General features: G+C 39.9%; 1 protein-coding gene across 1 annotated transcript in view; it reads right to left on the reverse strand.

Moving 5' to 3' along the window:
* dnah7 (dynein, axonemal, heavy chain 7) overlaps positions 1-23,995 on the reverse strand; it is an 86,632-nt gene that overhangs the window by 17,512 nt on the left and 45,125 nt on the right. Inside the window, exons 32-51 of the mRNA XM_061722930.1 lie at positions 22,655-22,876; positions 21,277-21,474; positions 17,603-17,758; positions 17,252-17,420; positions 15,823-15,949; positions 14,405-14,624; positions 13,585-14,211; positions 13,006-13,251; positions 11,858-12,087; positions 11,447-11,777; positions 11,011-11,357; positions 10,055-10,235; positions 9,565-9,750; positions 9,060-9,223; positions 8,523-8,677; positions 6,695-6,885; positions 3,543-3,676; positions 3,124-3,459; positions 2,750-2,876; positions 2,324-2,518 (exon numbers count right to left, since the gene is read on the reverse strand). Of these exons, the coding sequence (XP_061578914.1) occupies positions 2,324-2,518; positions 2,750-2,876; positions 3,124-3,459; positions 3,543-3,676; positions 6,695-6,885; positions 8,523-8,677; positions 9,060-9,223; positions 9,565-9,750; positions 10,055-10,235; positions 11,011-11,357; positions 11,447-11,777; positions 11,858-12,087; positions 13,006-13,251; positions 13,585-14,211; positions 14,405-14,624; positions 15,823-15,949; positions 17,252-17,420; positions 17,603-17,758; positions 21,277-21,474; positions 22,655-22,876 (4,542 nt within the window). The remainder of the gene's footprint in view (positions 1-2,323; positions 2,519-2,749; positions 2,877-3,123; positions 3,460-3,542; positions 3,677-6,694; positions 6,886-8,522; positions 8,678-9,059; positions 9,224-9,564; positions 9,751-10,054; positions 10,236-11,010; positions 11,358-11,446; positions 11,778-11,857; positions 12,088-13,005; positions 13,252-13,584; positions 14,212-14,404; positions 14,625-15,822; positions 15,950-17,251; positions 17,421-17,602; positions 17,759-21,276; positions 21,475-22,654; positions 22,877-23,995) is intronic.

Consider the following 23,995-nt stretch of genomic DNA (forward strand, 5'->3'; position numbering starts at 1 on the left):
CCCTAAATCTACGGTATTAAACGAGCGGATTTCCAGATCACATATAATTCAATCGCATACTTTGCCTTTTCTAGCAATACAGGAAAAAATTATGCATGAACGAAAAACTATTTTACCATTGCTATCATAATGATGCAAATGCTGACATTTCTTCCTGTGGTATCAATATGTAGGAAATAGAATCGAGAAAAAGGAGGAGAAAACTATGAATGTGGAAGAATACTTATTGGGAAATGCTTCCACGTCCCGGAGCAAGGAGAACAAAACAGTGAGGATAAAGTAGAAAAAAACAAAATACTGGGTACAGGCTCTCAGTAAACTTTTTGATTCATTTGGGTAACAAGGGCACCGACTGAAGAGAGCAATGGTAGTGGCAACTCTTGGAATTATTGCCCCCAGGCTGTTTGTGGAGACTTCTGGCTAAACTGTTCGCGTTGTAAGGTGCCTGAGACAAACATACCTAGTCACAATCCCCCGTGGATTCTCTGTGAGAGCAGCAGTGTGTTAGTGTGTGAAGCTGCGACTGCCTGTGTGCCTGAATGAACAGATGTTCTTTCATCAACATTGAATAAATGTGAATTCTACAACTGGAACAAACTACATCTAATTAGACAGAAGTGTTGTGGCTGATTGTGTCGATTATAAATCAAAGATAGTGTGTGTACGTGCGCGCACATGTGTAACGACTGTGGTGCACACGTTTGTGTTCCCTACACATTGATTTAACAGCTGTTCTTGCATCTAAATTGCATAAATGCGACTATCACAACAGGAGGAGAATAGCTTTAATTAAATAAAACTTCAATTTTAGGTTCTCTATGATTCAAAGGTGTTCACAGTGCATATGTGCATCATCTCTACTGTTTTTGACAGGCAAATCATCTTCCTTTCTCAACTGGCTTTTAATCATATCTGCTTTGACGAAGCAATAATGAGATCACACTCAGACTGATTAAAAAGAGATGGAAGTATAAAATCCTTATAAGATAACTAAACCAGGAAAACAGCTTAAGTATGCTGTATCAATGAATAGAAATGTTTATTTAAATAGGATTTATATTATTTTCAACATAACAAAGACAGTTAAGAGTCATGCAGAATGATTACACACGAAGATGGGAGTTATTAATACCAAAACAATTGACGGGAAAAAAAATCATATTCCAAATACGGATGAAGCACAAACCTAACAGCTGTGGAAAAGTGAATTACAAACAAATGACTGATGCCTCCAGTAAGTAATTGGTAATTTTAGGTACTGATCAATACACAAAGCTGCTAATGAAAAAGAGAGTGTTTGAAATGAAAGCGTGTTCTCTGGTGAATGTGTACACAGCCGTCTGCTGCGGTGTTTTCAGCCAGAACGATGCTCACAGAGGAGCTGGCTTCCCAGGTGGAAGGAGATTCTTGTGACAAACTCGCATCACAGTTTACTCAAACTCTCGCAAAATCTCCCTGTGACCTGCTCTTTAACATACTTCCAGATACAAGCCATTAAAAACTACTTAGATCGCAGCACAGACAGAACACTCACTGCTATGTTAGAAAATCTTGACACCAGCAAGCTAAACTTTGGTTCACTACTAAATCTGCTTATGTGTCTGCAAAAATCAACACCAATATGTCTTCATATGATCTTTGTTGAATAACTATCCAGTGAAGTTCTACTGAAGGGAAAATACTACTTTTTTTTTTTAAATCTCCAGCACTGGTGTATCTTTAGGGAAGAAAATATGTCTTTAGTGAAAGTCAGCTTTTTTTTTTGCTTGGCTGTAATCTACCAAGACAAACTTTGGAAATTCAGCAAAAAAGTGTGTTGCATTTGAACTTTGAGGCATGCTGAAGAGATGTCAAATCAAAGTAGTGCACAGCATCGAATATGGCACTGCTGTGAGCCTTGCTCTCACTTTAAATATAAACATTTTCTGGAGAAAAGGCATGCAGCCTTCACATTGCTGCATATAGAATAATTAAATAATTATAGAGTATTGTAACATTTATCCTACTGATTCTGATTAAGTCTTGATGGCAAACTAACTAGATGTTGTTGAACACTTTGCCTATGCCAAAACTTATTTTTTAATTGTTAAACTGCTAACCATGACCATATCTCCAATTGAAAGTCAACACAATTCAAACAATACTACATATCTTCTTAGCTTTTTCTACTACATCTCCTATTATTTATCCTAAAGTTATCATTCTATACATACTGTCTTTGACGATACTGTGTTAAATGGCATCAGGAACTACCAATCCTTTGCCAACATAACATCTGGTGTACAACAATTACAGACCAAGTTATGAGCTGAACGAAACTCACTGGGCTGTCATAGACCTCTTTCCACCGGTTTCTCAGTTCCGTCATGTTATGGCGGAGGCCTTTGAAACTCTCCATCTCATCCAAGCGACATATCTCATCCCAAGACTTCTTGGGGAGCCATGTGAAGGGATTTGAGTGGGGGTTGTCCAGACCTATGCCACCTGTAAGAAGGAAGCGCCACTCCCCTTCGTCCACCTAGGACATTTTGAAAATGAAGGATTTGTGAAAGTGTAGAATTTGTTGAAAAAATGATCAGATGTTGCAATCAAGAAGATTAATGTTTGATAATTCTCTGGATTGGCTTTGTAAAGCAATTTCATACAAATGAAATATAAGAGGTACAATTATTCTACAGCAATCACTGAAAAGTCATGTCTGATAAGCTGATCAACACAGAAATCTGTGCAGATGTGTGTTTATTCCTACCCGCTTGATGTGAATGAGCTGAGTGACACTGAGACAGAAGGAAAAGAGCAGTTTATCCTTCTCAAACAGTGAGCGACACACATTGACATATAGCGTGTGGGTAAAATGGTCTCTCAGGATCTGAAGTCTGCAGAGGAAAGAAGAATATGCAATAGTTTTTTATATTCTTGGTTAATAGAGTGATAATTCCAGACTAAACAGAGCTCATACTCATCCATTCGCATCCACTTATATTAAATTCAATTTTTAATGGCGTAATGTATGGAGTATTTTCCTTTGATTTTTTTAAGTGAAACAAATCATAAAGTGGTGGTTTCTGGTGGTTTCTGGCTTAAGCGATTTATAAAGTTAGCACATCCATTAGGCCCGCTTACCTCGCTTCCAAGTTGTCATTCTTTTCTGAGCTGTCAATAGAGCTGATAAAGAGGTTAATAAACCAGGTAAGGGAGTATTGGTACATCGGCTCAATATTAGCCAGATCAGCAATTGTGAAAAACAAGATGGCAGAATTCTCAGCAATGGGTGTGTAGCCCATTCGGGTCTCATCAATCTTTATCTCTGTCTCCTCAGCCACGGCCTGCTTCTCTGTGATTTCATTGGCTAACACCTTTGAGCAGGAAAGGATCTCAACGGCCGTCTCATCATCCAGAATGTTGCCCTCAGAGGAGGAGAGCACCTCCAAGATTTTATCCTCGATCTCTTGCAGTTGTCTGACAAAAAAAGACGAGTCAAATTTAAAAAAAAATTTCACAGATGACAATATTTGATGCAGACCTGGTCTGAGAAACTGTACCTTTTATTGTCAGCTCCCTGCAGGATGAGAGCCTGCTTTTCCTCCTCCAGGTCAGGCCTCTCTCGGGCCACCACAATGCCCAGTAACTGATCCTGGATGCCTTTGGGAGTGACCATGAAGTTCAGCAAAGTCACCTAGGTCGCAAAGGATATACACATTTACATTTACATATAGTATGCACACATAAAAACAAGTGTAAACAAGAATCTACATCTTTGGCTGGAAGCTGCCACACCGGACATCATGGCAGAGCTGACTAAGAGACTCAAGAAAGTGATGATGGAGAAAATGAGGCAAACAAATACATTTTACTGTGACATAAAAGTAAGTTAGCCTCCACAAATATAGGGGGACCCGCTGAGCTAAAATCCTCAAAAGTTCCTTTGTGCTGTTTCAATCCAGTTTATGTAGTAATTACTAACTGTGACCACAGGTAGTAATTACTACATAAAGTAAAACACACACACACACACACACACACACACACACACACACACACACACACACACACACACACACACACACACACACACACACACACACACACACACACACACACACACCTTTTAAACCTTTTAACAGCTTGTGAATATTCATGAATGGCTGTAGCTGTTTGATTATCTGTGCCAGCATTAGACGTATCTCACAACACCTACTTCATGGATGGAACAGTAGGAAAGCTCAAGAAGCTCTTAGCAAATCCAAGGCTATGTTCGCCTTGGAGAGGAGGGTGAAACTGGCTTTGTAACTGTCACTAAAGGGTTAAACCAGACCAAACAAAGCTGTTTTTTCACTCTAAAGCTGTCGCTTCCAGGTAGCAGTTTGTATTGCAATCCGAATAGAGCAAAAGATTATATGGAATACCACTGAGTGACCAGACTGTTCAGACTGAGAGACATCTGTGGAAATCTCATTGGCATCATATTAGAAACCCCTTTCGCATGGGGTTTGAATCAAATTTGGTAAAAAATTGCATTCAGTTAGATTTTTGGCTGTTTTAACTGTCAACAAATCTTTCTGGATAGGATCTGGATATGTTACAATTGGATTGGAGCTGTTTGCCTGAACATAGCCTGAAAATTGTAACTAGACTAATACAAGAAGAAAAGGCTTTTAGGAGTAAAAAAAAAGAATATGCAGCATGGCCAAGGTGTGGAAAACAGAGGCACAGTATGGGAATGAACAAGACAAAAGTCACAAAGTCACAGGTTTGCCACGGAAGCTGATGGAATAGCTGTTTCTCTGTTCAAAATATTACAAAGCCATGCAGTAAATGGGCTGCTGTCCAAAGAGGAGAACGGTTGAACTTTCAATTTTCAACAAAGAAGAGCTCTTGGAGGAAGGGTTATGTGGACAAATGAGTCAGTGAATAAGCTGAGTAAAAGTAAGAAATTGCACCACATTTTTTTAGTTTTTATATATTGAATTTGTACGTCACAAAATTATACAACTAAAAGAAAAGACCAGTTCAAATACACCACTGAAATTCCAACTTTCTTTGGCATTCATGTCCAGCTCTCCAACTGTATCTGTCTCACTCACTTGCTTACTGCCATTACAGTGAAGTTTTGCAGCTAACCTATAATCCAATCAAATGAAATAGCTTTGTTGTTAGCCTTAGAAAACAACAGGTGGGATGCATTTGCTTTTTTCCTTTTCTGTGAAAATGTGGTGCATCTTAAAGGAAGGTAGTGCTTCTTACAGCAGGCTTGGACAGCCTGCTTTGCACTTACCCAGAGGTTAAAAGCCTGTATCTGCTCTCTGCTCTATGGCCTAATAAACAAGTGCACTTCTCCGGGGTCTAATTTCATTTCTATTGATGCAGTGAGACCCACTCTGCTGGTGGTAAACACTCAGGGCCCATATAAATCTCTAGTTTGTCCTTTTCACACGTGTCCCACTTCTTTGCTTCCCTGATGCTTCTTAAGGTTTGATTTTTCTTATTGTTCACCTTCAGGTATTTTGAGCTATTGCATTACAAATATGGTTTAATGGGATGGAAGTGTCATAGTGTTATGTACTGTAAGCAAAAAAAGTATATATTTAGGCAAAAATTGTACAAAAAAAACAACAAAAACACTAACTGAGATAGTTATGAAAAATGAGCTGAATCAATCTAATAGCTGGCCATAAAGCCGAAGCTCCTGCAAATAGATACTCGAAATGTGATCTTCGGTAATGCTTTCCAGCCCCCTTGCTTCTCTGTAATGTAATTTGCTTTAATGCCTCTTTTCTGGGAATGCTTTTTTTTCATTGGGAGAGTGTGGAAGACAATAATTCACTGTGTTAGTGGGGTAAAAATATGCTGTCATTTGAGTTATGTGATGTAATACCTAAAAACCAAATCAAAAATACAAATTAGAGAATTAAATGTTATGGGTAACCTATACTGCAACCAAAATGGTCTATAACAATATAATATATTGTATATAATATATATAATATATTGACTAATCGCATATATTGACTAATCAAACAATTAAAAAAATGCAAGTAGCCTATATTATAGGCTACTTGCATTTTTTTAATTGTTTGATTAGTAAAAAATGAAACTAGAGAGTATTACATGGCACTTATTTTTAATGATAAAATCCAGTCTTGAAATCCTCAAACGTATCAACACATTAATTTCCTGTTGCTACTATAAATTGTAGCACATTTATATTTGAAATGCAGAGGAATGCAGATGGCAGTGTTGGGTCCTTTCAGCATCTAAATTTTATTTTTGCCTTAGGTGTTGGCACGAGCTTTGTTGTGAAGGCTACATCTGTCCATGGCTGCTGCAGGATTGAAAGGTACCAGCCCCATCTGCATAAATGGGCTGGTTGAGAAGGCATGAAGGGTTGCACAAGGCTCATTATAGCAACACTGACACCTGCTGCAAACAGCACTGGTGTGGTGTGTGTGGCTGTTGTCAAGAAATAGTGTGCTGTGCTTTTATCACGGAAGGTGTGTGTGGGCACATGTCTGCCTCTTTGAGTTTGTTTGTATAAGGTGTGGATGTGGAAGGGGGTTGCAACATTGGCAAAAACTGGATAAAAAAAAGGAATCTCTTTGTGTGCCTTAATGCTGCAAAATGAACAAAACAAAATTGCCAGTGCTTGATAATATTACTGTATTCATAAAATTATGTTCGATTAATTTTCTTCTACCTTAACAGAGGTCTCAGGCAGGTAGTGGGGGTTGCGTAGCTTGGTCGTGACATAGAAGCGGAAGTCGGGAGAATATTCAATGGTTGAGTCTCCCAGACGAATACACATTGCCCCCCCCTGTTTAAAGGTCTGTTTGAGCAGCAGAGGTTCCAGGATGGGGTCCAGCTCTTCACCAACATTCTCCAGCAGCACTGAAAGAAAACGTTTGAGTAGATTCATTTTAAACAAACATCTCGCTCTTCTTAGGAGAAACCTGATTTAATTCAGGTATTTTTATATGCAATCTTATTTTGGAGCTGTCATATTTTTCTACTGTTGACAAACACTACCACATCAACAGCTGAGACATTGCACAACTGTAAACACTTCTGTACTGAAGAGCCAGAAGGCAAGTAAAGGCAAAGTATTTTCCCCCAAAACACTATTGTCATTGAATTGGTTTCTAAAGTGTTTTTGAAGCGCGTTCGAGTATTATGTTGCAGTAAATAAAAGTAATCGTGCTACTGTCCCAACAGATTTACAGCTCTGACACAATTTTTCAGTTACAATGAGGAAAGTTTGCATCTATATTGCATTTAAAATGGATGGATGGATTGATGTTTAATACATAATATCCACTTCACCCCCCAAAAAAACCCAAGAGGGGCACACACAATTCCAAGAAAACAGAGAGGTCCATGTAACATTACACGGCACAACTGCATTACCCCAGTGATTCCGCAGTAAGTGTGAGAATGCTTTTCTCATGTTAAGAGCATTTTCCCATCTATAATTTACATCATGACCTTTAATGTGGGAACTCAGGAATTAGACAGCTCCCAGAAGCTATAATCGCTGCCAAACATTCCTCATGAAAGTTCAACAAATAATCAAATAGAATGAAAGCTTTTCAGTTGCATATATACATCAGCATTGCTAAAAAAAGATTAGTATTAACTTATGTCAGATTTACTTCTCATTTCCTGATTATGATTATGCCCAGACCAAAATAGTTTGTATAGAAACACCAGCCAAAGTAACTAAAAGCATATCATCCAGTTTATAGGCTGCTATATAAACAACTAGATGTATAAAACGGTGAATAAGAAAACAGGCTCCAATAGGGAAACTGTACCCTCTAGGGACTATTTTACATCTTGCACAGAAAAGCAGCTCAGAACTGTTAGCCTTGTAAAGTACTGGTGAGAAAAGACCAAATGTCTGGCTGAGTCAGGTCATTACTTAGATGTCTTTTTAATGGCTGTATAGCTCTCTCTTTTCCTAAATCTAAATTACTCTCTTGACGGTCTTTCTCAGCCCCCCCCACCTCAACATCATAATAGAAGAGAGACGTGAACAAAGAGAATGAAAGTCTGTATCCAGAGCTGCTTTTGCAAAGATATCGTAGGAAGATTTTTTTTCAGCTTGTGGAAAAAAAAATCCCATCTTCACTCTAGGAATAGGAATTGAAATCTGTTACACTTCCTGAATAAATCACAATGCTGAAAGAGTGACATCTGCCCACACTTTTCAATCTGACCCCAACTCTTGGCAGAAATAAATTTAAGTGCAAAAAATATAATTGATTTTTCCATAAGTTTGATAAAATGTAGAGCAGTTTGACACCTTCTAGCACAGTTAGATGCCTGAAAAAAAAACCTCACTTGGAGCTTCTCACTCTATAATACTGCTTATTTTAATTCTTCTGCAGAGCAGAGAACAAAGGAGTTTCACCCTCTGCACTACAACTGGTCTCGGTGGTAAAGAGTGACCTCTTCAGGTGACAATGGGAACTACAAAAAGGTGGGTGGGTAAGGTAGTAAAACCAAGCAGTTCGAAAGATACCTACCTGGAGTACCAAACTGGATACAGTTCTCCAGAGTGCGAACAAACCCAGCATCACTCAGTTTGATGATATGCAAACTATTGGCTTTCTCCATGTTTTTCAACCACTTGTTGGCCTGACCTTGAGGATCAATCATCAGAGGCCATCGCCTTGCATTCCTACGATTACACACATAAATGCAGAGTGTTAGGTAATCAAATGTGCCCTCTAGTCAGAGTGTAAGATCAATAACTGTTAACTGCGAGGCTGCAAAACAGTAGGGGGGGAGGCTGGAGGACAAGAATGGAAATGTTGGGTGCAGCTCAGATGTGAACATTCACTGACGTGAGTTGGACAGCTCACAGTTGGATAACACACCGGGGGTCAGAGTATTGTGATTAAATAACAATATTGGTTCTTCATTTACATAAACAAGCAGATGTCTTGTCATATGACTTTTTATTGCGTCTTAATGTTAAACCAAAGGAGTTGAGACATTTCTATTCGTATTAAGTTTCAAAATCATAATGCTAAACACATAGATTTCTCTTCAGAACTCACGCTATTATAATTGCGTTTTCTATGGAGAAGCTATCTGATGGTAGGCCAGCGATGTTCCATGCACGAATCTTTACTGGGTCGCCCAACGAGCTCATTAGAGACACGTCAGAGGAGCAGGGGATGTCTATGCTCTTGGAAAGATCCATCCACTTCTCTATTTGATCCTAGAGACGAGCACATCACAGTTAATTGCTTTTCTTTTTGCTTTCCTACATGCACAGAAACAAATATACTCGCAAACATAAGCAGTAGAAAAGCTAGAGAACATCTCATCCATGCACACATATACAAAAATATTTACAGTGGATCTAAAATAGTGTAATTACAGTAGGGTTGCATGTAACCTGATATAAAACATGATTTTTGCACAATAACTTTGGAGAAAGGTGAGGCTCATCAAGAGGAAAAAAGTTCAAAGGAGTGACACTTAATGAAGTAATCTTAAACATTTGTTTTCACTGGCAGTGTTGGATTTATCGGTAGAGGCTCCCTCAGCTTCTTTTACCTGTCTGAAGCTGGAGGTGAAGGCTCCCAGATAAGCCACTATGCCTGCTGAGATGAGAATGTCACCAGTCAGATTATTGTAGAGGTGTCCAAGACTTAAGGCCATTTCACTCCAGCGTGTCTTCTCTCCACCTAAACCTGTAATCAGCTGTTCAGCTCGCTCCAGTTGCTTACTGCACTGATCCACCTTCAGGGCGTCATCAGAAAAGGAGAGCAAAAATGTGTAACACGGTTGATGTCCTCTCAGGTCAACGGACAGAGACAAGACTGTGTTCACCAAAGAAAATTTAGGTCTCTCTGTTACTGAGTTTGGTTGGCTGTTTGGCCTATTTACTTGAAACATTAATCTATGTACATCTACCTCTTTGCAGCGTTGTTATAGCTACTAAAAATAATTTAAAGAACCAAATTACTGTAATTTTTGATGACCTCAAATAATGATTAAGGTTCAACAGACATGTGTCTCTTTTTTGCAGATATAAATTGCAAACCTGATTTTCCAAGTCAGCTTTTCTGGTTTTATTGGCATCTAAAGTCTCCTGAAGTTTTGCAAATTTATCTTGGACTTCCTTTAGATCAGCCTGCTTTTTGTGTAATGCCTCCATCGCCACTTGTAGTTGTCCATCAGCCTCTGCCAACTGTTTCTTCTTTGGAGCTACCACCTTTGCCACACTGGAGAATACACAATAAAGAACATCTCTGTCATAATACTGGACATGTTTGAATTACTAGATACAGTATGTGTGGTCCTATGGTGAAATAAGGAGTAAAACAAATGGTGATAAGTTGTCACAGTCAAACGAAATGATGCAAAAGAACACGACCTTCAGTTAAAATAATAAAGGTAACTATGTTTCACCTCACACACCTCACACACATACCCCTTTTTCACCAAACTACTGTAGTTCCAGGGCTGGTTCTGGGCCAGTGCAGGGTTTGGAACTGGGCGTTCTGTTTCCACTGACAAAGAATTGCCTCCGGGCCAGAAAACTCGGTTCTAAGGTAGCACCAACTCTTTGCTGGACTGGAGGAAAGAACCGCTTACGTAAGCAGAGGGGGTGGAGATGTGAGACGGCGACATTTTCAAATAAGCTTTGAATTAAAGTGGATGCAGCAAAGCAGCTATGGTCTGTGGAGGAGACAACCTGTCTTTTAGCGACATGATCCATAGAGGGTGCTAAGTGGACAAAGTCCGTATCAGAGCAAATACGTTGTCGGTGCTTCAATTTTCACGCGACGTAACTGACACGCCGAGCTATGGAAAAACAAACCGGTTCTAAGCTGGTTCACAAGTCAACTTGTGAACCAGCACCAGCACTGGCCCGGAACCAGCCCTGGAACGAGTTTGGTGGAAAAGGGGTAACAGATGAAAACCTTACCCAAGCTTTGACAATGGTTGCTCCTTTTTTTAAAAAAACAACACAACATTTTAAAGCAGACTACTTACTTGTCATATTTGTCCATGGCACAAACCCACTTGCACATGCCCTCAGCTGCAGTGGATGCAGTTCTAATCTTCTCTGGTACAAAGTCTGGGTTGGTAATGTATTTATTGCGGATGATGGCCATGGTGTTTGCTGGGATGTTGTCCTTATCGTACTCATAGAGGCTTTGAAGAAACTTTAAGTCTCCCAGGAGCTTTTTGGCTGGGCCCCAGTAGTCCTCTATTTTTTTACCAGAACCTGAAGGGTCAGGCACGCGATCGGCTTTGACACCTTTGAGGATGCAAATTGCCTCCATAACCAACTTGACAGCTGGGGGTGGGCTTTTCATGGACTTCACAAGTGTGATATCCTGTAGATATAGGCATTAATCACTATTCCTGTCCATCTTGGGCAGACATAAAGACACCATCTCACATGAATAATGTAGTTCTTTAATACCTGAGTGGTGAGTGTGTTCAGAGCAGCCATAGCTGACTCTAGGACAGGCATGGCTTCAGCCAGGTCAGCGTCACAATCATCCTTGATGGCCTTGGCAGCCATTGCTTGTTCGTTGGCCAAAGCCTCATCAATTTTCACAACCTTTTCTTTCTCAGCCACCTCCACAGAGTCACGTTCGATCACCACCATCACCTCATCTACTTCTTTGCTGGCCACAAGCAGCTGTGGTTGTAGATCCTCTAGTTTCACTTGCATGGTAGCTACCTGGTCTGCTGCTGACTCCAGCTTTTCAAGACCAACTTCATAGCGACGTTTCAATTTCCTCACCTCACTGGACAAAAGACAGTCATAAAGACAATATTTACATACAGACACTGAAATTCCGTGGCCTTGAACTTGTAATGGCCTTACGCTCTCTTGGTGTTCAGTAAGGTTTTGAAGGTGGAAATGAGCTCTAGGTAAGAGGTTGGGGTGACATAGTTGTGGCGCTGCAACTGAGCCAAAAACCGAGCAGACAGCTCAATAGTGGAGGTGTGGAAGCTCTTGCACATATCAATGCAGCCTTCTCGGACCTGATCTTTCATCTCAATGTCCTCCAGGAAACGTGAGGCCACAGCTTGAAGGGCATCCTCAGGCCAGGTCTGTTAGAGAAAAGAATGTGATGTTTTTCCTCCTCATTGCCAAACAAACTGTGTCTTTTACTCTCAGCTATTCCAAATAGTTCAAATATTTTTTCAATTTTTCAACAGTCTTTGGTCATTTCTGTCTGGGTCTCCTCCGGCCACCAGCCCAGATCTATATTCTTCTGATAACGTATGTATGGTCCATAGTAGGCCGAGTCAAGCTGGTGATTTTCTGGACAAAACGTAACACTGCTGTTTTTTCAGAATAAGGTCTGGCATTCTCCTGTTGCAATAACCATTGACATCCTGGGATGTTGCCTTGATGAAACCATATGTGCAATATCTGTCTGTCTACCTCAAAAACATTCTACCTGCTTTTTTTGCACCGTTTCTTTTTTTTCTTTCGCACTACTTTTACTTCCATTGCAATGTACTGTATATACTGTTTATATTTCGTAATTATATATATATTTTTTACTTTTTTTTTTTTTTTACCCCTCCCCTGCATGTGTGTGTTAAGTGTACTGCTGCTAAACAAGTGAGTTTCCCCATTGAGGGAGAAATAAAGGATTATCTTATCTTATCTTATCTTATCTTATCTTATGTGTATGGAAGTCACCAATGCCATGGGCACCAGTACACCTCATCCCACCACAAACAGTTTAGATGGGACCAAGGCACTGGCCTGACAGCCACACTACCCAGGTCCCAATGAAACTAAGAATCATCAAAAGCCGCAGGAATGAGCACTATCCATGAGGACCCAACACAAGCATATGGAGACAAAGGGTCCATTGCTGATTTCTTTGTCCACGACACCATAAGAAAATAACAGTGACCTCTATCTGTTTCCCTGACAAGTCCGAGCAGTTAATTAGTAGTGAAGTGGAGACTGACGCATTATCAGGCAGATGGCTGGTAAGTGCCCACACTCACCTGAAACCAGTTAATGGTGCAGCAGTTAATGATGGCTGGGAATCGTCTCAGGCGGTCCCTAAAAGTCTCTCCTATAGGACTCATGGCGAGAACCACATGCAGCTGTGTGCGACAGCGCTCTAAGAACATATTGAAAAGGGACAAAGGGCTGCCATCTGTCTGTTTGTCTCGCGCACGTTGTCGATCCAGCACACGCATCCGCTCACAGATTTCCGCCTTGTCATCAACTGCGAACAGGTTAGGCACCTAGAAAGAAAAGTGGTGACACTTTAGCACAATGGCTACAGGTTAACAAATTACCTTTTTGTTTTCTTTCTCTATATTACCATGTATACACACCTGCATACAGTATATGACCGACAATGTTATTTTTTGAATGAGCCATTTATCTTAATCTGTTTACTTGACTGTTCCTTTTCCCCCCAACAAGTCTTTGATACGTACTTTTGTCTTTCAATTTCATTTAAGTTTCAATCCATCAAATCTTTTGATTGTACAGGTTCTACTTATGTTGTTGAAGACCTCAATCCTCTATTCTTTTACAATAATTTTTTTGGTTTTTCTTTCCATCCAACTCACCTCCCCATTGTTGAGCAAGTTGCCAATGTCCTCCAAAAATGACTCCATTTTGATTTGCGTATCGGTGAAGAGGAACACGCCATGAGCTTCACTCTGTGTTGATTTTTTCAAGATACCTTTTAGGTCATCATGCCAGTCAGTGGTCCCATAGGTTTTGGAGATCTCCACCTGGAAGAGCTCTGATTCTGCCATGTGTGCAGCCAAGCGGGTGAGGGACTGCCGTCCACTCCCACCCACCCCCACCAGCAGGGCATGGCCCCTTGGCTGCTTGAGGATGCGGGAAATGCGGCAAACATGCTCAATAGCGAAACGGAAGAGCACGAGATTCATGGGTGATTTGTTGACGTTGTTAAACTCCTCAAGGTGAGATTCCACCACCTGACGTAACTTGTCTAGGTCGTGGACTTCCCGGTAGTTGCGGTCCTCCCCTTTAGGGTCATGAAAGTCACAAAACATGAGGCTGCGCAGGTCATCCTCAGTCACCATTCCATCATTGTCCTGGTCTAGATGCTCGAAGAGATGATGGAAGCTTTCATTCATATGATTGCTGAGGACAACCTGTAATTGACTGACAAGCCAGGACCCATCTTTGTTGTTGACCAGTCGGTCATAGTATACCCGAAGAACCTGCAGAGTAACAAACCATAGAGAGGAGTTTGTCAGTCAAATGCAGGGACAGTAAAACAGAGAACTCTATAAACAGTCTAAATAACAAATGTCACTTTTTTTTTTAAATTCAACACGTGTCATTGATATTTGCACCTTTTGTTACCAATGTAGCTCTTAGGCACCATGTTCTGTTTGTTGTGTAAAACATTACCTCATGGACCCATAGCCGTTTGATGACAGATGGTTCGTCTGCAGTCTCTGGCCGTGACAAGCAGATGCCTTGGATGACTCGGGAGACATCACGCAGATTGAACAAGTAATGGGACTTAGTGGGGGTTGGTAGCAGGTTCTTGGTGGCCTCCTGGTACACTGACATAGTGCTTTTGACAATCTGAGAGGTCAGAGCTGCAAACGGCTTGGGGAAGGAAAACCTGTTGATGAAATGGTTGATTGTTCAGATCCTAAACTGACTGTCTGTTTTGGGTATGAAAAAAAATGTTCATACATTTAAAATTACTTCCTTTTGGTCTGATGTTTAGATAATTTGAAACCTTTCTAAGGGTGCTTTCACACATGTCCCATTTGGAGCAGTTGTTCCGGAACAGGGAGCGTTTCCCCCTAAAGATCAGAACGTTTGGTATATGTGAACACAGCAATCGCGCTCGGATGCGGCACAAAACAAGCCTGATTCCATTCGAGACCTGAAGCGGTTCATTTTTTTTATTTGTCGTAAGAACATAATCGACACAGCAACCGATACAACTCCATTCATTGTGTATGTGCTACCAGCTTAAGGAGAAGAGTCGGTGCATCCTTCACCTCCTTCTCTCCTATTGGACGTGCCGAGATGTCGTCCCAGCGCGGCACGGTGAAATTAAAAAAATTTCAATTTGCAGGGTTTGCACAGCGCAAACCCTGCGGCAGGCGGCATCTGGCCCGCCACTGAGCTCCGCTCTGCGCCAAGCGCACATAAATTAATCGGTAAAGCCTGAATTATGGTTCTGCGTTAAATCGACGCAGATGCTACGCCGTACCCTACGCCGTAGGCTCTGCGTTGGTGTAACTCGGAACCATAAATCAGCCTAAAGCCGGCGGCTGCGGTCGCCGCTTTGCACCCTCTCTGTGAAAGGGGCGTGTTGTTTATCCACTGCTCTGCGGAGGAGGAAACTCCTTCCGCGTTCATTTCTGACCAATCAGAGAACAGCTGGTTCGCGCATGGCATTTGTTAACAGCTTTGAACCGCTACAGACGTTTGCCTTGTGAACACAAACCCCACAAACGAAAAACGAAACAACTGTATCGATTTAGCCCCTGAATCGGAACAAAACAAACGGGCCACAGGTGTGAAAGCACCCTTAGATAATAATTATTAACCAAAAAAGAAACATCAGTTTACATGTTTTAATGATAACTTACAATATGACCATCTTAGCTGATTCAAATGCTTTTGGTTTGTAATGATTTAAAAATGAATTCCATTGTTGTGGGATTAAAATAATAAATAAAAAATAAACGATGGAATAGTCAATACTGTACTGTAGGTGTGTGTGTGGGAGATTGTTACAAATGCATATGTTTTGAGCCAGTTTGAGTTAATTCATCTGCAGAGTAAAAATTCATCAAAGTTACCGTATGGTGAAATGCCAATTTAAGATCCTGGAGAAGATTGTATCCATAGTGTTCTCATCAAAATCATTTATGGTTATCATGTTGAAGTGGCGCATGTACCGAGGTGTGATGGGATTTCGCCCACCGCCTAAAAAATAAGAAAAAAAAAGTCACAGAAAAAACTGTCACTTCTGAATATTACTCCATCTAAGTACCTTCTCAGTTTTTTCGTTTTTTTTTGTGTTCAGTTATTATTATTATGTCTACATTATGTTGTTGATATTATTCGTTGTAATAAAAGCATTGTCATGTTTTAGTTTGTTAGGGAAGACTTGACTGTCTCTGCTCCACAGCAGCAGGTTCTGGAGGGAGAATGGCATTCACCCAGAATTCCTTAAGACCCTGGATGTTGAGCTGTATTTGGTCACACTGCTGTGCAACATTGTGGGACACATTACATTACATTGGTCATGGGCATAATGAGGGACTACCAGCTACCAGGGGGAGTTCCAGCTACAGGGGGATCACACTTCTCATCCTCCCAGCAGAGTCTATACAATAGTGCTGGAGAAAGCATCTGGCTGCTGGATAATTATCGATGTAGGAGAAGCAATACAGTTTTTTCCCTCAGCAAGAAAGACTGGACCAGGAAACTAGGAAGAACAAATAACTACATACAAATAACTTAAGCGTATGCTTAGTGCTTTACCTGTGTGGATATTTGCCTTTGCTACAGAGCATCTGGTGTCTGTGCACAACTAGGTTGAGAGCTTTGTCAGCTTTACCAGCAGTAAGATGGACCCTTCTTCCGGTGTTGGAGTCCACCATGCCTGACCTTTGGCAACAATTCTGTTTCTGATCTTTAGGGACATGTCATTTCTGGAATCTTCAATCGGGGGAACCTTTCATGTCTTTGCTTTTTGCACATCTTCTTGTTTTCAGCAACCAGAAACCTCTTGGAGGAACTGGGATGGATTGTAGCTAAATGGGTAAAAAGCTGGAAGAACAAATCTAAAGCCATTGTTGTCAGTCAGAAAAGAGATTGCTCTCCTCAGATTGTGAATGGGTTGCTGCTTCAAGTGGACTAGTTAGAGTAAGTAAGGTAGATCGTTCACAAGAAGGAGTAGAACCGACCAGGAGACTGAAGGGTGGACTGGGATTTCTGCAGAGGTTCAGACACAGTACCGGTCTGTGGTGGTAAAGAGAGTGCTGATCAATGAGGCAATTCTGTTGATGTACCAGTTGCTCCAATATACATTTCACACATTAAGAAACATGCGATAGCCAATACAATAAATTAGTGTCTTCATGAGAGTATCTGGACAAACAAGTAGGCATAGGATGAGGAGTCCAATCATTTGGGTATTAGAATAGCATCGATTAGCATCAATTTCACTCATTTCACAATGATGTTTTTCATAAACTTAAGGATACTACAGCTGCTACTCACCAGGTGGCCCCATAGCACATATGATCTGAATATCCATCAAGAGGATCACTGAGCAGTCCTTTGTGTCATACCAATTACAGTGGTCAAGCCACTGGCGAAGAAGCTCCACAGGGGGCTGAGCACCATAAACCTCCCTGGCTGGCATGTTGACATCATCTACAAATAGCACCTGATACAATGCAACATCAGTTTACATGAAATAATGTTGCATACTGAACACTGATGAAAAACAACATGGCCTTTCAGTTGATGAGTAATCAAAAATATGCACTGTAAAGCTGTCAAAATAGAATGACAGCACACTGAAGAGATGTTCAAAGAAAATATGTGACATAGAAATAGAAATTGTACCATTTTCTTTCCGACTGGAGGGCCAAACACTCCTTTGCGGCGCCTGTCTACCTTGGACATAATAATGTTTTGGGTTTGTGCAGCTGTAGTTTGGGCTGAGAAGTTGATAAATAATGGGCTGTACATATCTTTCTGCAGTTTCTTCAACAGGAAGTCCTGGATGAAAAATTTGAAATATTAAAATAATTGATCAACTCTTGCTTTATGGAGGTGCATTACATACATATACAATATTAAAAAAGCTAAAACAAAACTGTCCAAAATTGTCATCTTATGGGAGAAAAAACAGCAATCATCAAGGGAAAATTAATCTTTAAAAGCTACCAAATAATAATAAGTTATTATATGACATACAGTATCTTTTTAATGTAACACTAAGAAGGTGTATATTCTATGCTTTATTTTTTAGACCATGTTCCGCAATAAATCAATAAATTAAAATTAATAAAGAAATAAATCATTGCGGTTATAATTTAAATCTTAGAAGGGTCTATATGCTCAAGTATTGTTACTTTTATTTATTTTTTCAATCATCAGTGATGTATTATACAGGGTGAGGAACATAAAATGATAATTGCAGATGTAATCAAAGAAAATGATCAAGAAATTATTTATGAAACAAGTGATGCATTTGTATTTTCATATGCACAACATACATACAGCATGTAATTCAAGCAGTGTTGTATTAATACGAAGATATGTGGTGTTATGATTACCAAATCCAGGAAAAGTACATTGTGATCAGTTAGTATAAATTATAAACCAGTAATGCAGCTTGTCACTACCTCATTGCATTGTAGATTAGAGTAGGGCAAATGAAGGAGCTTTGTAAAGTTATCTGACAGTATTAGCAAGTGCACCATCCCATCCATATTCATATTTCTTAAGTCTATTGTCTATTGTGTCTTTTATCATGTCTGCCAGTTTTTAGAGTTTGCCATGGTCTACAGGTTGGAACACAGGACAGACCTGCTCCACCTAGCAAACAGTCAGGAAGATGAGAGCAGAGCAGGCAGCTCCCCAGTCAGATGATCTTCATTTACTCCAGAGTCTAAGGTTTGAGCACACTAATGGATTTACAAATGAAGCAAAGGGAGGAGGGGGTCTGAGCGATTGGTTCATGCTATTAATAGTCAGAGCTCTACTGAGATGACTCTACAATCTTTCAAGGTGGTCGTTTCAGACCTGGGGTTCGTCACTGTCTCTTCAAAATAATCTGTGTGCTCAGAGACCATACTCTCGGATGAGATTACACTGTATTGGAATGAATGCTCACTCATCAATTTTCAAATGGAAATTAATTCATGGTATAGTAAAAAAAAAAGAAGAAAATACACAACTCATAAAGGAAATGTAAAACTTGAACAATGAACAAATTACATTTTTGAATTTAGACATTATCCGTGCTTCAGCTCCTTCTAAAGTCCTTTTTTAAAGAAAGACTGATTCTTCAAACTGAGTTCAACCTCTTGTCAACTAGACGCATAGAAAAACACAAACTAAAATGACTCTGGTGGAAAAAGCTGGTTAAATCCTTGCCTACTACCTAAACATATAAGAAATTATTCCAGCATCATGCATGCGTACCACTCTGGGATCAATCAGTGTTTCTGTAAATTCTACTCTAAGTTATATACTACTAGATGATCTCTACACTCCGAGTAGAATCTCTGCTCCCCCACATCGAGAGAAGCCAGCTGAGGTGGTTTGGGTGTCTGGTGAGGATGACCTGTGGAAGCATCCCTTGCTGGGTAGCTTCCAATACAACCTCCAAATAGTCACAACTAGAGACCTCTTCCTGGGTACAAACCTCACTAAACAAAACTTTTTCTGCTGGAGCTTTTATCTATATACAGGGGTGCACACAAGCCGGTACTCGAGGGCTAGTCTACTGTATGTTTTAGATGTGTCCCCGCTTCAGCAGGGGACAAGGAGCTGTGTCTTTCCAGAGTTTGATGACAAGCTTGTGACGGCCGTTAATTTGAATCAGGTGTGTTGATGCAGGGAAACAACTAAAACATGCAAAACTGCGCCGTCGAGGACTGGAGTCCGACACCCCTGTTTTAGATGTTTCTCCATCTTCAACACACTTGATTGTAATCACTGGTCATCATCAACATGTCATCAAGGTCTACACAACTCTGTTGGTGACACAGCCTTGTCTATCAGGGTTGTGTTGAGGCAGGGAACTACCGACTGCTGACACTACTAAAATTAGAATTAAGTACATTTCTAGAGAAAGATCCCCTTGAAGGAAAAGGTGTGAGGAGAAAAAAAACGTGCACGGAGCACTTAGAATATAGGAAAAACTGATCTGAAAAAAATCAATATTCGGACTCAGAGCAATGTTTAATAGAGACAGTGAGAGCATTTCCACACACCGTGGGCAAAGAAATATAATCTGTTTGGAGTTAACAGCTGTAGGCTTTAAGAAAACCACTTATTAGTGAGGCTGACAAAACAAGAGGCTTTGGTGGGCTATACAGCATAAGGTTAGACTCTGAAGCAATGGAGAAACACAGTCACCACGTCTCATGAATCCAGATTTGCTCTAAAGTGATGGGCAGATCAGGGTAGGATAAACAATGGATGAGGTGAGTACCCATCATGGCTAGTGGAAACCTGTGTGGACAGCATTAAGATCCCGGTTTGCTTCCCTTAGTCAGGTTGAGGTTCAACACTTTTGTGTGTCTAAAAGAGTCGATCAGCTGACCACCTGAATACACTACATGTAAATGAGCAGGTTTTTCAATCAATATTTTATTCATCCTTGATATCTGGGCAAATTACAAGATGACAATGCCAGGATTATTGGGCTAAGACTGTAAAACAGTGGTTGAGGAGGAGGTTATTTTCACACATGGCCTGTCTAGAACACAACTCCATAAAAACTATTATGGGATCTACTGTAGAAGACTTTACACAGAGGTCCAACTCTCACACCATCAATATAAGATATTGGTAATTACCTCAGTGATAACCTCAAACTGTGTAACTGTCAACAATGCTGACTAACACCAGCAGGATGGAACATATCATTCCAATAGTTACAGTAGATCCCTCTACTGGTTTCCAGCTAAACACAGGATTTAGTTTAAGGCTCTTCTTGTTGTCAGAAGTCATATCAGAAATGTGTGTACTGAATATAAGTTTGGAAGGTGTCTCAGATCTGCAGGGACCCAGGTACCCAGAGTTCAAACCCAATAAGATGATATGGCTTTGAGGCATTATAATGCTTAAGTTTGCTCCAAATGTAGCAATCTTTAGAACCAACTAAATACCTTGCTTTATCGAATACTTTTTATTAAAACACCTCTAATTATTTACATTTAGATAACTTTATTAAACACACATCTGCACCCTCTTCTTATTGTACATTTTGAATGTTTTTAGTTGAGTTTCTTATATTTCAGTCTGCATTCGCATTTTGTTTCTTTTCCTCTCATTGCCTTTGTGCTGTCTTTTTGAAAGGAAGGTGCTGTAGAAATAGACGTGCCTTGGTGCTGCTGGGTCTTTGGTCATTTCAAGCATGAAAATGCAATGCCCAAATTTTGATTCACAATTTTAACAAAACTGCAACTAAATACAGTTGTGGCCTTCTGCTTTTGGATAGTTTTCACTTGACTTTCTTTTTCACAATACAACAATCACCAATAAAACATAAAATAACTCACGGTAATGTAGACACTCTTGCCAGTACCAGTGGGACCAATGAATAGCGTTTGCTTCTGGTGAGTGACCAGGAGCTCCATCAGTGCCATGTAGCGTACCGTGTCCTCAGTGGGTACAATGATCTCATTGAACTGCATATCCTTGACTAAGGGGGTAGCAGTCTTTAGTTCATCTGTCCAAAGCTCCCACCTACCTGGACCCTGAGGAGGATTTTATTTTAAGAGATCATTGAGATTTGGGACCTAAAAGATCACTGTGAACTAGGCACAGACTGTAAAGACAGATCTAGGGAGTAAGTGGATATATTCCGTGAAATGGAACATGCACAGACTGATTATTATGCTGTGAGGTAAACAGATCAGGTTATTGATTTCAATAGAACACCCTGCTGGAATCTTTCTGAAGCCATATGGGGAATAAACCATCTGTAAGCTGTTCAAATTGGAGACAAATATACAGTATATAAAGTCCCAGCTGCTTGCGTAAACTACACCCATTTGCTTCCTTGAACAAAACTCTTTATGAAAAGGGCAAACAGCTAAATAAAGAGGAACTCCTACATCTTACTCATTATCAAAAAGAGAATTTTCAGATTGTAAATGCTATTCAGTAACTTTTACTGTCTGAGCACACTGTTTTCCTACCATTCTCCAAAGTAAATGTACTCAATACAACAAACTAAACCAGCATAAAGGAACTTTTGCAAATTTTAGCTTAGCAAGTCTGCTATAGTTGTGGAGGTGAAGTCACTTTAACGGTATTGCAGAATTTGTCGTCCCCTACTTTGTCCCTCTCACATATTTCTTCTTCCATATTACTTTCTTAAATCTGTTTGTCATCTCCATCATGCTATTAACTGATACTCTTTCAGCTCATTTCATCATTTTTTTAATATGTGGCATAAAGCTTCTTAAAGTGATATGCAATCGTTGCAAGAAACAACCAGGGTAAGGGTCCAAAGTTACTTTGTCTGCTTTTTGATGACAGTAGGGATGGAAGTTTTATGAGTGAGACACTTCTGAAAAGTAATCAAATATTCCTTCAAATGAAATTTAAACCAATATTTTAACATGAAATAAAGTATTTTGTGCTGCTCTAAAGAGAAAAGAAATACACCAAAAAAACTACCACTCCCTTTACTTAACCATCTTAAATGAAAAAGTTAATGCCGTTGTGGCACTGTACCTAGCCCACAGGTATTTGAAGTTTAGGCTTCATGAGACTATAGTGGCAAACAGGTATTGAATTATAAATGTAACATTGTGATAGAGGCATTCGGATTTCACGTTTGAAAGTTCCCCAAGTCTTTGTTCAAAAGCAGCAGAAATGTTCAAAGTTTTCATAAATAACTCAATTTTAAAACAAAAAATGCAGCCATACCTCCTTAATGAAGCGATACTGGTAAACTGTTCCCTCAGTTGGTAAGGGAACTGTCAACTGTTTAGCAGGAGCTTCAACTGTGGTCAGAAGGCCATGGCAAGCCAAGGTCTCTTCACTTACGGGCCCGTCCAGCACCTCTCTTATGAGTGCGTCAAACTTGGTCCTGCCCAGATCATCACAGCTGGCACCCACTGACCATACCAGGCAGAACACAAAGATGCCCTGTGTACAAGGAAATCATTTTATAGCAAATATGCTGCTGTTGTTACACAAATTAAATAGTGAGCAAAGCCTCTCAAATCTTAAACTGAAACTTGCATTTAAAAGTACATGTATTACTACAACTCCACATGGTTTGTTAGTTTTTGCTCTCTCTCTCTCTCTCTCTCTCTCTCTCTCTCTCTCTCTCTACTGTGTATATATATATATATATATATATATATATATATATATATATATATATATATATATATATATATATATATATACACATAAAAATCACATGAACAGGAGAATATTTGACTAATATTTAATTCCTACTTGGTATGAAATCCAGAAAAAAAACAGTTCCCCAGAGTAGTAAATATGCAAGTGTTTAGGAGCCCAAACTTAAACCTAAACAAACTAAGTCATTTTAAAAATGGTGTGGAAAATGTAGACATTAATGAGAAATTAATGAGAAATAGGTAAATAGCTCCCAAAAATATTTTTGATTTCCGATATGACCAACCATGCAAATGCCTCAACCACACTGAACATGTATTATTTCATGAGATAAAAGATACAATCTTCACAGAATAGATGTATTTGTTACAGGAAATAAAATATACACACACACACACACACACACACACACACACACACACACACACACACACACACACACACACACACACACACACACACACACACACACACACACACACACACACACACACACACACACACACACACACACACACACACACACACACACACACAAACAGCAGGAATACTGTAAGAATTGGAAATGAGGCTTAGCATCCTCATGATAGCTCCTGCTGTTAAAACGCTGATTAATTCAACACTTTGATAATGACTGGCTGGGAAACATAGGCGAGAAGGTTGAAAGGCATTAATCTGTGTAGCATGCCACAGGGGGATAATAACAGTACTTTCAAAAGACATGATTTGGTGACAAAAAAATATATTGAAACTCATGCAGGGGGCAGAAAAATGGGTTCATTTACTAAAACTTTTCTAGTCTTTTTTTTATGCCTGTGAGCAACCTGACCTGATTAGAACAATAAACATAAAAAGAAAAACATATGTACCTTTTTATTTTGCATCCGAGTTGCTTTG

Source organism: Cololabis saira, chromosome 6 (assembly GCF_033807715.1).
Source record: "Cololabis saira isolate AMF1-May2022 chromosome 6, fColSai1.1, whole genome shotgun sequence".
NCBI classification, from domain to species: domain Eukaryota; kingdom Metazoa; phylum Chordata; class Actinopteri; order Beloniformes; family Belonidae; genus Cololabis; species Cololabis saira.